This window comes from Octopus bimaculoides, chromosome 28 (assembly GCF_046866305.1).
Source record: "Octopus bimaculoides isolate indiv1 chromosome 28, ASM4686630v1, whole genome shotgun sequence".
NCBI classification, from domain to species: Eukaryota; Metazoa; Mollusca; class Cephalopoda; order Octopoda; family Octopodidae; genus Octopus; species Octopus bimaculoides.
The window spans coordinates 6237122-6252121 of record NC_142955.1 but is presented as its reverse complement, the minus strand read 5'-3'; the positions used below and the strand labels follow the sequence as shown (position 1 = coordinate 6252121).

The 15000-nt window shown below is 37.5% G+C and overlaps 1 protein-coding gene across 1 annotated transcript in view; it reads right to left on the bottom strand.

Moving 5' to 3' along the window:
• LOC106872323 (flotillin-2) overlaps positions 1 to 15000 on the bottom strand; it is a 79519-nt gene that overhangs the window by 4305 nt on the left and 60214 nt on the right. Inside the window, exons 3-5 of the mRNA XM_089343932.1 lie at positions 12464 to 12678; positions 10772 to 11004; positions 8767 to 9101 (exon numbers count right to left, since the gene is read on the bottom strand). Coding sequence (XP_089200058.1) covers positions 8767 to 9101; positions 10772 to 11004; positions 12464 to 12678 — 783 coding nt within the window. The remainder of the gene's footprint in view (positions 1 to 8766; positions 9102 to 10771; positions 11005 to 12463; positions 12679 to 15000) is intronic.

Genomic DNA, 15000 nt, shown 5'->3' with positions numbered 1-15000 from the left:
ATTTCTTATTTGCTTCTATTTAGAATTCAAAGGAAATCACTACCATTCCCTTCAAACTTGGCTTTCATGACCTGGACATCAATGTTTTGAAACTGACCTATTTTCCATCACATTTCAGACAGATTCAATGCTGAGTCACTGAAGCAGAAATATCACTATAGTAAATATTCTGCTCAGTATGACAGATTTGCTTGTCAGTTGCTTGACCATAACCACTTGACCATAACCACTTGACCATAACCACTTGACCATAACCACTTGACCATAACCACTTGACCATAACCACTTGACCATAACCACTTGACCATAACCACTTGAGCATGTCCCTTAGCAGTTGATAATATGTGCATCTTTGATGACGAGCAGGAATAGTAGAGGAGCATCATAGCCGTTTGTTGAGAGTTTGGGGTTTGAATAAATGTAACAAAAGCAAAGTCTGAAGGAAATATTAACCATTTTTCATACTTTCTAGGGGTAAGCAAACAGGAAATAACAGTTACTACCCAAGGACAAAATCCGTGTTACACAGTGTCATAGGTTGTAATTGTGCCGTGTTGTGTAATTGGTATGTTGCACTGTGCAGTGCAAACAGTACATTCTGTTTATCATCATAATTTAATATCTGTTTTCCATGCTGGCAAGGGTTAGGTGGTTCAACAGGAGCTGGCAAATCAGACAACGGCACCAAGCCTTGCTATCAGCTTTGGCATGGTTTATAATTGGATGTCCTTCCTAATGCCAACCACTTTACAGAGTGTAGAGGGTGCTTTTTACATAGCACCAGCAGCAGGGAGGTCATAAAGTAACTTGAAAGACAAAGAGTCCACTTGGTTGAGAGGGGGAGCAGGATTGAGCTAGAGAAGAAGGAGCCCTGCATTAGAAAGGAAATATGGTTACCCCAGGTGCATAAATATTCAGATTTGTATTGAATTGTGGTGCACTAAGGCTTTAACTTTTAAGTATTCAGATTGCTCTGTCACATGTAATGCTTATTTATTCACATTATTTTGAATTATTCAGGCATTGTCTTAGAGCTTTAAGATTTCAATGATGCAAGTGTATATTGTAGGATAGGTGTGAGATGCCAGATCTGGTCAGTTTAACTACAAAACAGGAAGAATATTTGGGCCAGATATGACCTGTTTAAATGCTAAAGGGTTAATGTGTATCCTGCTGAGGCAGTGATTAACTATCTTCATTCTTCTGACAGCTATTTTCTCACTCACCTCACGTGCCCTACTGCCACCCCTATATAGATGCTAGTCACTTATTGTATTTCATGTTAAATACTGAACACAGAATCCTGGTGTAGCAACCATCCAGAAACTTTAATGTGGGGGAGCATCCAGCATCCATTATTCTCAGTCATAGAGTAGAATGGACTCTACAATTGCATAGAAGCTAAAATTGATATGTTGGTGGATGTTCGAGTTCCACACCTCGACCATATTGATCAGAGCTTTCTCAAGTGACTTTTTCATTTTGACGTCTTGCTTGGACAACTTCACCCAGAAATTCAAACATCTGAAGTTTTTGACTTGCTTCAGACCTGTTGTTATTAGAAGTAGATGGTCCAGAAGGATAATTATGTTAGTGGCACTTTACTGATACGCTTTTATGCAGCATGTGTCCCTAGGCACTCCCTGTCCCATCTTGTCTACACACATAAAAATTAAGTTGGTTTGCAATCATCCCAAATGCAATTACACTAAGTCCTATCATAATGGCCACAAGTTGACACAAACCCTGTTGAACTTGCTAAATTTTTTATCTTCTGTTCTTTTACTGGTTTCACTCACTGAACTGCAGTCATGCTTAGCTACTGCCTCTGAAGGCTTTTAACCAATTACACTGACCTCCCCTTCACCACAACCAAACTCAATACTTAGTTGATACTCATTCAGCTCTATCGGATACCAAAGTTCAACGGAGTTACGTCCCTTCTATCAGGTTTGAATTCATTTCTTGCCCATGCTTATTTATGCTTTCCTAAAAACTTCGGGGGTAAATAATACAAAACATTTACAGCACTTCTCGCATCGTATCGATCTACACGAGTATATATACAAGCACACATATCAGATTATCTTTGAATGTCTGAAAATTCTATGATTATTAGTTATTGATTATGATTTTAGAACGTCATTGAAGAAAGCAGTTTTTGAAGCTAACCACGAACTATGTAAAAAGGCAGAAGAAGCTCTGTGTTAGTCCTAAAAAGAACTAAAACGAAAAGACACTCAACATTGAATCTTGCATGAAGATTATTTATTTTCTATAATGATAATCAATTCCTGACTAAAGGAGACACTCCGTCAGTTACGACGACGAGTGTTCCAATTGATCCAATCAACGGAACAGCCTGCTCATGAAATTAATGTCAAAATGGTTGAGCACTCCACAGGCATGCATTCAGATTACTTTGTGAAATGTAATGCTTATTTATTTCACATTATTTCGAATTACTCAGGCATTGTAGTTTTTTTGTCCTTGGGAAGCAACTTATTTGTTTACCTCTAGATAATATGAAAAATGGCTTCAAACTTTGCTTTTGTTATATTTGTTTGTCAGTTGCTTGACCATAACCACTTGAACACGTAGTTCTCGGGGTAATTCAGCATGACACCATGTGACAAGGTTGGCCCTTTGAAATGCAGGTACTACTCATTTTTGCTAGCTGAGTGGATTGGAACAATGTGTACTATGCAGTATGTGGTTGAAAAATACACACACACACATAAGCTTCCATACAGTTTCCATTTATCAAATTTCACTCATGAAGCATTGCCAATCCGACAAGCAAAGATGCACTTGCTCAAAGTGCCATGCACTAGATGGTTGAGAAATATCAGACCATCCCATAAGTTCTGTCCGATTTTACCTTTTTTAAAACTGAATGAAATTTAATAGTATTTTAGAATGTCTGATGGAATTAAAAATTATTTTTATGCACTTATGTACATTTAAACTAATTAAATATTATTTTACAGAATAATAGAATTAACATTTCTTTGATTAAAACCCTTTCTAACATGGAAGTATCCAAAGAGCATTTGAGGCACATAATGCTTTATGAGTACAAAAAAGGAAACTCTGCAGCCGAAACGACTCGAAACATACACTCAGTTTATGGGAAAGAATGCTTGAATGAAAGAACTTGCAGAAGATAGTTTGCAAAATTCAGAAGTGGAGATTTCGGCCTTGAAGATGAAGATTGAACAGGACGTCCAGTTGAGTTTGATGATAAGCTCCTTGAGGCATTATTTGAAGAAAATCTTTCATTATCAGTTGAAGAATTGGCAATAAAGCTTAGTTCAAACCATACAACTGTTCATCGCCATCTTCAACAACTTGGAAAGGTTCCTAAACTTGGAAGATGGGTGCCTTGGTATGAAAGCAACCACAAATCCCAAGTTGACATATGCTCTTCCCTCCATTCTCGTGAACTCATTTCACCCTTTTTGAATAGACTTGTGACTGGCGATGAAAAATGGATCTTCTATCGAAATGTTGAACGTCGTAAACAGTGGCTTGGTAAAAGGGAAAAAGCTCAATCACAACCGAGAAGGGAACTTCATGGGAAAAAGGTTCTTCTCTCTATCTGGTGGGATTACAAAGGAGTAATTCACTTTGAATTGTTACCACCTAATGCAACAATCAATGCTCAAGTCTACTGTCAGAAATTAGAGCATTTGAACCAAGCTTTGAAGAAAAAAAGACCAGCTTTATTGAATCAAAAAGGAGTGATGTTTTATCATGACAATGCGCGACCCCACACTGCAAAGATCACATCACAGAAGATCAAAGAGCTTGGTTGGGAAAAAATTCCTCATTCACCTTATTCTCCTGACCTTGCTCCTTCAGACTACCATTTGTTTCGTAGTTTACAGAATCATTTGGGGGACATAACTTTCGCAAGCCAGGAGGAGATCGAAACTGACATTTTAGAGATATTTGCTTTGAAAACAAAAGAGCTTTACGTTGATGGGATTAAAAAGCTTGTAAATAGATGGAAGGAAGTCATAGATAATCAGGGAAAGTACATCGATGATTAAATTTCAATTAAATATAACATTTGATCACTTGTTTTCTTTATTCAAAATTCGGACAGAACTTATGGGATGACCTGATACATACACATACAACAGATTCCTCTACAGTTACCATCTACCAAATTTTACTCTAAAGGTGTTGAACAAGCCAAAGCTATGTTAGCAAATGATACTTGCCAAACAGTGCAGTGGAGATTTGAACCAAGAACTAACTTCTTAACAACACACTTGACTTGATCTCTGACATAGTTGAGCAACCAATCCCAACTAGCCAGGATTTACAGTACAAGTTGTACTATTCGTCCTTTTGATCACCGAGAACAAAATGTGGCTTGCAATACCTCCATTCGGGTGATTTACTTGAGTCACCCTCTCACGAGATCATCCTTTCAATTCCCTGACCAGATGGCGTGTTGTGTTCTTGAGCAAAACACTTCATTTCCCGTCGCTCCAGTCCAATCAGTTGTGAAACCACACACACACATATACACACAGCCGTGCCAAGTTTTAAAAGAATTTGGATTTTTCTCTAAGGAAGACATGGAGACACAAACACAAATATATACATACACGCATACATATACATGTATATGTATGTGTATATATATATATATATATATATATATATATATATATATATATATATATATATATAGTGAGAATTTACAAAAATATATGTATATCTACATACATAGATATATGGGCACAGGACGTCACCAACTGTAAACAACATGAAGTATGAAAACAAGCGAGTTAAATACGCAAACAATGAGAGAAAAAAAATTTAAAACAGGACAAGTAACACAAAGGATGACCCTTCATCAGTTGTCAGCTTTCTATCTACTCATTTCAAGCATTCAACGACAATATGAGTTTTCAAAGACAGTTGCTCCCCTAATTTCCAAAATAAATTTTGGATTTTATGGAGGGTTAAAGTTGGGAACAAAAACAGGACAGTGGAAACATACAAGGAAACCGTACGAAAACAAACAAGGAGTGTCATTAGACCAGAACAAGGGGGATAATAGTGAACACTGGAAGAAATATTTTCTTTGAAAAGAGAAAAGACAGAAGAGAGTGTATATATATATATATATATATATATATATATATATATATATATATATATACATACACACACACACAACTATGAAATACACACGTGTACACACATATAAACATGTATACATTCACACGAACACTATTCAATTTTTTTTCTCCGTGTTTTTCTCCTTGTCTCCGTATTCTTTCTGTTGAAGAGCGTAGCTCGAAACGTCAAAGACTTTCCGTATTCCCGAGCGTCATACTAATATATCCTTTTGTTATTTACACCACCTGTCCTCGTCTGCTGTTATTATTTGTATATTCTCCCATATACATTCAAGCACACATATGTACACACGTGTGTGTATATATATGTTTATACATATATATACATATATATATATATATATATATATATATATATATATATATATACACACACACATATATATAGGCACTGTCATGGTATTAGCTGTCAGAAGTGAAAGTAGAAAAATCTGAAGGAACGTTACTGCTGGTTTGAGTTGATTCTTTGGCTACTGACAACTAATACCATGACTGGCCGGAGCGAGCTATCTATCTGTCTGTCTGTCTGTCTGTCTCTCTATCTATCTATCTATCACTCGAAAGTTATTGGAACAAATTTGACACCTATATCCATGCGTTTGAAAACACACAGAGTATAAGGGTACTACTAAAGCAGAGTGGTCCCGAACGCGCAGTCGCGCGTCCGCGCTAGCTAGTCGTGAGTGGTCGATCCTATTATTTTTAAACTTCAAACTTCATTTGTTTTCTATTTTGATAAATTCTCTCTGTTGAAAATTATATTTTTATATTTTAAATAATTTGCAATTTCAGAAAATATATTTTTATATTAAATTTGCGTTTTCTAATTTGATAAATTCTACGGACACAAACAGAGGTTAACGAGTGATATATATATATTTATATATATAGATAGATAGAGAGAGAGAGAGAGATAGTGAGATAGACAGACAGATAGATAGCTCCGGCTAGTCAGTAGCCAAAGAATCAACTCAAACCAGCAGTAACGTTCCTTGTCAGTTCTACTTTCAATTCTGACAGCTAATACCATGACAGTGCCTATATATATATATATATATATATATATATATATATATATATATATATATATATATATATATACATGGTGGTTGTCTACTCCTTACACAGAGTTTGACCACCTCCTGTAGCTACACTTTAGCCCTTTCATGGCGTCTGATGTGGCTTTTCAAACTAGACAATGTTCTGAAAAGACACCCACATGGATTGCAGCTCTGATTTGGACCTGCCGATAAGTTCTGCACTTTGTGGATCTTAAAATATCTTTTGAGGCCTCCATTGGATTTGCAGATCTTCTGGCACACACTGCATTCAATGGTGTGCACAGACATATAAGCAGAATAGGTGGTGGAGGTTTGTTTTCCATGCATTCACAGATAAGATTCAAGCCCACCTTTATTCACCATCCAACTCAATCCGAAGCAAGGGTTTCTATATCTTCTGGAACCATTCGAAGTGACTTCATAGTAGTCCTTATGCCATCCTTAAACCCTTTTTTATGTTTACACTGATAGCGTTTCCCCTCTGCATGCTCACCATAAAACAGCTGTTTCACCATGCATTCATCTGCCATTTGAACAATAGGGCCACACTATTCCATTTGGTTCCTCAAAATCATAGCTTTAATTCAGTTGATGCCTGCAGATGTAAGGACATCTATTTGGAGGAAAAGAACTCCATTTAATTTTTTTAATGTGATGAAGGCATTTTTGGTGGAATTGTTCTAACAGTTTAAAATGCCTTTCATAACAAGTCCAAGTTCCACAGGAATACAACAGGGATGGTAAGACAAATAATTTATAAAGAGCCAGCTTTGTATTCTTATTTATATGTTGCTGGCATCAAACGCGTGACTCCAAGCCACCAAATGCCTTTGCTGCCCTTTGAATTCACAGCTGTATTTCTGTATCAAGATTTCCATCATTTTGAACAGAGCTTCCAAGGTAGACGAACGAATCAACAACCTCAAGCAACTTTCCCTTAACAAAAATTTTAGTGGGGCTTACAAACAGCACCACACACAGGTTGATGCATTACAACTGTTTTTTTCAAGTTGATAGTCAAGCCAAAATCACCACAAGTCAAGTCAAATGCAGATACAAGAGATTGCAGACCTGTTTCAGAATGATTGACAAGATCGCAATCATCAAAGTACAAAAGTTCCCTAATGAGTGAAGTAAAAACCTTCGTTTTGAATTTCAGTCTGGTCAGATTGAAAACATTCCCTGTTTGATATTTAATGTAAATACCCTCCTCAGAGTTTTGAAAAGCATGTGACAACACAACATCAAAGTATATTGCAAAGAGGGTGGGTGCATCAAGGTCTCCTTGCTTTACTCCATTTTCCACAGCAAAAGATTCAGAGAGCCTACCACCAAAATTAACTCTAGCTTTTATATCTTGATGCAAAGCCCTGATCATGTTTACAAATTTTCCTGGGCAACCTATTTTCCTTAGAATTAGCCACAGAGCATTTCAATTAACAGTACTGAATACTTTGCTCAAATCAACAAAGCAATGGTATTGAGCAAGATTCTGTTCAATGCACTTTTCATGTAATTGTCTGACAGTAAAGATACAATCAGCTGTGCCCCTGGAAGAACGAAAACCACACTGTGGGCTAGTACCTTTCGAACCTCAGACAAAAGCAAAATCCCACAAAAATTACCACACAGATCCTTTGGCCCCAATTTATACATGGAGACTAAAATGGCACCAATCTGGTCTTGAGGCACTTTCTCAGTTCTCAAACAGCGACAAATTAATATATTTAAGAGTTCAAACATTTTGTCATCCTCATATTTCAAAACTTCTGCACAGATTCCATCAGACCCTGGAGACTTATTGTTATTCAGCTTATTCACAGCTAAATAAATGTCATTTAAAGTTGGTTCAAATGCCATCTTTTCTATAACTGGAAGGTGTTCCATTTTTTCTATCATCCCCATGTCAACGGATGATGGTCTATTCCAAAGTGCAGAAAAATGTTCTATCCAGCACTTATGAATAGAAGTAGTGTCAGTCAGAAGCAAACATCCATTTGCTGTTCTCACTGGAACTATTGAAGAAGATTTGGGGTCATATACCTCCTTAAAATAAGAGTACAAACCCTTAGTATCATTTCTATCAGCTGCTTCTTGTGCCCCCTTTGTTCTATCATTCCACCATTCCTGTTTAATTTTCCTTAGAGCAGTCTGCACTTTCCCTTTCAGCAAGCTTCATTTGAGTTGGGGTTCAAGGACTGAGAAAGAAGTGTATGGCCTAAGTCTTGTTTTACTAAAAGTAGATCATGAATTTCTGCTGATCTATCTGAGAACCAATCTCTGGACCTATGTGATTTAAATCCCACTGACAAACTTGCAGCCTGAAATACTTTTCTTTTGAAATCTTCCCATAGATTGTTTGGGTCAAGATTGATATTTTCTGTAGCATCATGGAATCTTTGCAAGTTGCTTGATAACTGAAAGTTTGCAACATTAAACTTTATATATATACATAAACACCCACACACAAACCATCAAAAAGATAAAAGAAAATAATCACAGGAAAAATAGGAAAGCAAAACAGAAAAAGGGAAATTGCTTACCTTTGACCTTCAGCTAGCATTTCAACTTTGAAAGCTTGAGCTTCGGCAGGGCGTTTCACGGTACCAACCAGTTCCTTCTCTTTCCTGATCACCTCCTTCTCCTCCACATCGATCTGTTTACGACGCTCGACAACATCAATCTCAATCTCTTCAGTTCTGATCTTCTGTTTCTCTTTGGCACCTTGAAGTTCGTACGCCAGCTCTGCCTCAGCCTTCTTTGTGTTCACTTCCATGTCAAAAGCAGCCTTCTGCATCTGGAACAATCTTGATGCATCGGCAACTTTAGCATCAGCAGCATATTTAGCATCCATTCCGACTTTTTCACATTCTGCTTCCTGCAGATAGAGAACAAGATATTGAGAGAGGGAGAGGGGGAGAAAGAGAGAGAACAAGATATTGAGAGAGGGAGAGGGGGAGAAAGAGAGAGAACAAGATATTGAGAGAGGGGGAGGGGGAGAAAGAGAGAGAACAAGATATTGAGAGAGGGAGAGGGGGAGAAAGAGAGAGAACAAGATATTGAGAGAGGGAGAGGGGGAGAAAGAGAGAGAACAAGATATTGAGAGAGGGAGAGGGGGAGAAAGAGAGAGAACAAAATATTGAGAGAGGGAGAGGGGGAGAAAGAGAGAGAACAAGATATTGAGAGAGGGAGAGGGGGAGAAAGAGAGAGAACAAGATATTGAGAGAGGGAGAGGGGGAGAAAGAGAGAGAACAAGATATTGAGAGAGGGAGAGGGGGAGAAAGAGAGAGAACAAGATATTGAGAGAGGGAGAGGGGGAGAAAGAGAGAGAACAAGATATTGAGAGAGGGAGAGGGGGAGAAAGAGAGAGAACAAGATATTGAGAGAGGGAGAGGGGGAGAAAGAGAGAGAACAAGATATTGAGAGAGGGAGAGGGGGAGAAAGAGAGAGAACAAGATATTGAGAGAGGGAGAGGGGGAGAAAGAGAGAGAACAAGATATTGAGAGAGGGAGAGGGGAGAAAGAGAGAGAACAAAGAGAGAGAGAGAACAAAGAGAGAGAGAGAGAGAGAGAGAGAGAGAGCAAGGCCTAAAATTTGGGAGGATGGTAGTTCACTAAATCAACCCAAGTATTAGAGTGGTACTGTATTTTACCAAAAGGGTGAAAGGCAAAATTGATCCCAGTGAGATTTGAACTCAGAGAGTATACAGCCAGAACAAATACTGCAAAGTATTTTGTTCAATGCTCCGACAATTCTGCCCATCTCACGCTCTAACAGAAATAACTTTTTCAACTATAGGTACAAGGCCTGAAATTTTGCAGATGGAAATTAGTCAATAAAATCAATCTTTTAATCTTTTACTTGTCATTAGACTGTGGCCATGCTTCAGCACTACTTTGAAGAAGTTTCAGTTGAATGAATCCACCCCAGTACTTTTTTTTTTCTCTACCAAATCCACTCACAAGGCTATAATAAAAGACACTTGGTCAAGATGCTACACAGTGGGACCAAACCAGGAACCATGTGGCTGAGAAGGAAGCTTCTAACCCACACAGCCAACATTGATCCCAGTATTTGATTGGTACTTTTTTTTTACCTAAATCAACCCCTAAAAAGATGAAAGGCAAAGCTGACTCAGCAGAATTTGAACTAAGAAAATAAAGAGTCAGAGGAAATGTCAATAAACATTTCGCTCAATGGGCCATTGATTCTACTTGCCACTTTGCCAGCAACATCATCATCACAATCATTTAACATCCATTTTCTATGCTGGCACGGAACTGGAAAGTTAAGGGGCTGCACCAAGCTCTGCTGTCTGCTTTGGCATAGTTTCTATGTCTAGATGCCTTTTGAAGAAGCTTATTACATGGTGCCAACACTGGTGATGTCACCAGTAACTTACAAGACAAAGACTCCCTAAATTGAGAGGAGTGATATTGACAGAGGTAGCCTTGTGCCAAGTGATGTGAGGTTAGAGCATGCATATCGGGACAAAAACAAGTATCTTGCTGTAGGAAAAATATGGTTAGCTTTGTCAGCAATACTTACCCTAATTCCGGCATCTCTTACGGCTTCTGCCACACCAATATCTGCATCTCTCTTCACGTTGGCTGTCTGAGTGCGACCCAGAGAAGCTAAGTACTCCACCTGATCATATATGTCTTTGATTGTGAAACTAAGAATCTCAATTCCCATCCTTCCAACATCTGGTGAAGCGACTTCTCGCACCAGCATGGCAAACTGGTCTCGGTCTTGGTATATAGCTTCAACACTCAGTGTTCCTGGAGGTGAAGATGACAGGAACAGAAAAAGGTGGAAGAAGAAGAAAAAAAGAGAGAGAAAAGAACATTTTAAAAATTAGTTTACATTTGATCTTCATAAATTTAAATAGTTTCAGTCATTGGCCTACAATCAAGCAGAAACAAGCATTACCCTGCTTCTAGAGAGAGATAAAGAGAGAGATAAAGAGAGAGAGAGAGAGAGAGACAGATAGAGACAGACAGACAGACAGACATAGAGCAATAAGAAAATGGAGGGGATCAATAGGTGGTATTCATCAACTTATAGACATTATATTATGTCAATTTATTTATTTATTTACTAAAAGGACAATTATAACAATATACATACATATATGACATATTATGCCTTACATATATAGAATATAAAATATCAGTAATTATTAAAATATTAAAATATTAAAATATAACATAGTAAATAGCAATAGAGACTGGGATAATATCTTACAGCTGTTTCAGCCAAGAGGCAAAAATACCTCACTCTACCTTTATCCCTCCAGTGGACTGAAGTAATTAGAAGATGAAATTGAGGTACTTGGGTGTTTCTCTAGGCTTCATCAGAGATTTTAGAAAGTACATAAGGTTAAGATATAAATATAAATACATACACATAAACATACTTTTACATATACATATACGTAAATATACATGTATATTTTACCTAATATGTATAATACAATACATCTAATAATAATGATAACAACAATAATAATTGATTCATTTGTGTGCATGTACGGACGTTTATGTATGTACATTTAAATATACATATATGTATTTATGTTTATTTATGTATATCTATGTATATATATATATATATATGTGGTTTTTTATGGTTTTTATATTTTTATATTTATAACTTAACCTTATGAACTTTATAAAATCTCCGAAGAGGCCTAGAGAATCATCCATGTACCTCTATTTCATCTATTAATTACTTCAGTCTACTGGAGTGATAAAAATAGAATGAGGCATGTCACCTCTGGACTGAAACAGCTGCAAGAAGTATCCATCATAGGGTACCTGGTATGCTAGAAGGAATAGCCAAAATCCAAACCACTATTAGGGATAAATTTCAGATACACAGGCACACACACATGCACACACACACGCGTGCACACACACACACACACACACAAAAACACACCCACACTCTCTCACACTGGACAATGATGCCAACTCTTTGAAAAACAACTTTCTTCCAAACAATGCCACCTGGTTTTGCCATTTTTAAAGGCCAAGAATAGACTTGTCATTGAAAGAACTGACCAGCTGTAAACACAATTTTCTTCTTTCTTCTTTCACCTTTCCTTCTCTTTCCCATTGACATTCCTTTCAGGCACACAGGCACACACACACACCAACACACACAGATTGGAGAGAAATCAATGGAGAAAGACAGACAAGTCAAAAGAGAGAATAGATATTGAAAAAATGTTCTTACCAAGAATAGCTCGTAAATGGCCTTCCAATGTCTGTAAAACAACCCTTTCAATGTGGTCGATGGATTTGCCAAGGAATTGCTCACAAGCCCGATTTAACAGGTCCTTCTCTTTCATAATCTTGCATTGTGCAACCCCTGTCACCGTAATTGGGACACCTTCTAGGGTTTCCACACTTTCACATACAGGGTTCAATGTCATGACTTCCAACGAAATACTGAAACAAAGACAAACAGAGGGAGCATGTGTGAGTAGGGGGTGTTTGTTTAATATCATCATTAGCTATGTATGCACAGGATATATATATATATATATATATATATATATATATATATATATACATACATACATACATACAGGATGAATAAAATAATGGAAACACCTAGCATCATAATTTTGAAATATATAAAACCATCAAAAGCTTGTTTATTTTTATGTTTTTTGATTTATTATTAGTGTTGCTTAATATGTTTTGCTAAAATTGCTGTTTCTTTTCAGATATCATCAGAAAAAGGTAATCAAAATTCATTAAAATGACAGATCTATTGGACTTTCAAAGGGGCCAAATTGTTGGTGTTCATATACAAGGCGCTAGCATAACGAAAACAGCTGAAATACTTGGTGCATCAAGAAGTACTGTCTCGAAGGTAATGAGTCTTTGAAAAGAGGGGAAAACCTCCTCACAAAACAAAACTCTGGAAAAAAACCAAAACTTTCACATAGGGACAGTTGTACTCTTATGCGAATTGTTAGAAAGGATCACAAAAGTACAGCTCCCAAAATTACTGCAGAGCTTAATGACCACCTCAAGAACCCAGTTTCCACAAAAACTGTTTGCCGGGAGCTGCACAAAGCTGGATTTCATGGGAGGGCTGCAATCAGAAAACCACTACTTTCAAAAACAAACGTTGCAAAGCGTTTAGAGTGGAGTAAAAACCTACAGAATTAGTTCCTAGAACAGTGGAAGAATGTAATTTTCTCAGATGAGTCATCCTTTACCCTATTTCTGGCCACCGACCGAGTATACGTGTGGAGACGGAGAAAGATCTGTGATGATCTGGGTGGCTATATCTTGGAAATCCGCCGGCCCAATGGTTTCCCTTCATGGCAGAATTAATAGTCAACACTATTTGAGCATTTTACCTGATCAAATTCATCCTATGGTTGCGGAACTGTTTCCGGAGGGAAAAGCAATTTTTCAGGACGATAATACACCAATTCACACTGCTAAAGTTGTTACTGAATGGCACAAGGAACATTCTAGTGAAGTTGAACATCTTATCTGGCCACCGCAGTCCCCAGATCTCAACATTATTGAACATTTATGGTGCATTTTAGAAAAACAAGTAACTACAAGAACTGGAGACTGTTTTAAGTGAAGAATGGACAATAATTACTTTGGAAACAATTCAAACTTTATATGAGTCCATATCTCATAGAATTCAAGGTGTAATTACTGCCAAAGGCAATCCTACCCTATATTAAAATAAATTTGTTTGAAATTTTAAGGTGCTTCCATTATTTTGTCCAACCCCTGTATATATATATATATAGTTGGAATTTACAAAAAGCAAAAGACGAAGACAGGTGTGTAAACAACAAACAGGTGTATTAGTTTAATGCTCGGAAAGGTGAGAAAGTCTTCTATATTTTGAGTGTATGCTCTTCAACAAAAAGGAACACAAAAAAATAAACAGGGAGAGAATAAAAAAAGCTTTAGTGGCTAGTGGTCAATCCCATATACATATATATATATATGTGTGTGTGTATAAATATATATATGTAAATATATATATATATATATATATATATATATATATATATATATATATGTGTGTGTATGTGTATATATATATATATATATATATAATGGAAGAGGACAGCTGCATAAAGTGCTGAGCTCTAATCATGGAGGGAACTGGTGGAATGGGGTAAACCCAGGGAGATGTGAGACACAGTGGTGAGAAAGGATCTTCGGACCTCACTGAGGAAATGACAAGGGACCAAGAGTTGTGATTTGTTGTACTTGATATGACACGTCAAGCTAAGTAAAATCACTGTCATCCATGCATACAGGCCTGTCCTTCCAGGTGCTGGTACCACATAAAATGTACCTGTGCCAGTGTTGCATAAACGCACCTGAGCTGGTGGAATGTAATAAACATCCAGCATACTCTGTAGAGTGGTTGGCATTAGGGAGGGCATCCAGCCATAGAAACCATGCCACAACAGAGAATTGGAGTCTGGACAGCTCACCAGCTGGCCAGTTCCTGTCAAACCATCCAAGCTGTGCCAGCATTAAATTAGACTGGCACCCATGCCAACGTCGTCTCCTTCATTGGACAGGAAACTCCGTTTGTGAAGACTTATTGGGGCAAGCGAAAGCGAAATTGTGATGGCACCTGTGCCCAGCATCGCCTTTCTGGCACTTGTACCCGCGGCATGTGTAAGGACTTTTTGAGCGAGAGCGTTGCCAGTGCCCCTGGACTGGCTCTTGTGCAGATGGCACAAAAATACACCATTTCAAGTGTGGCCGTTG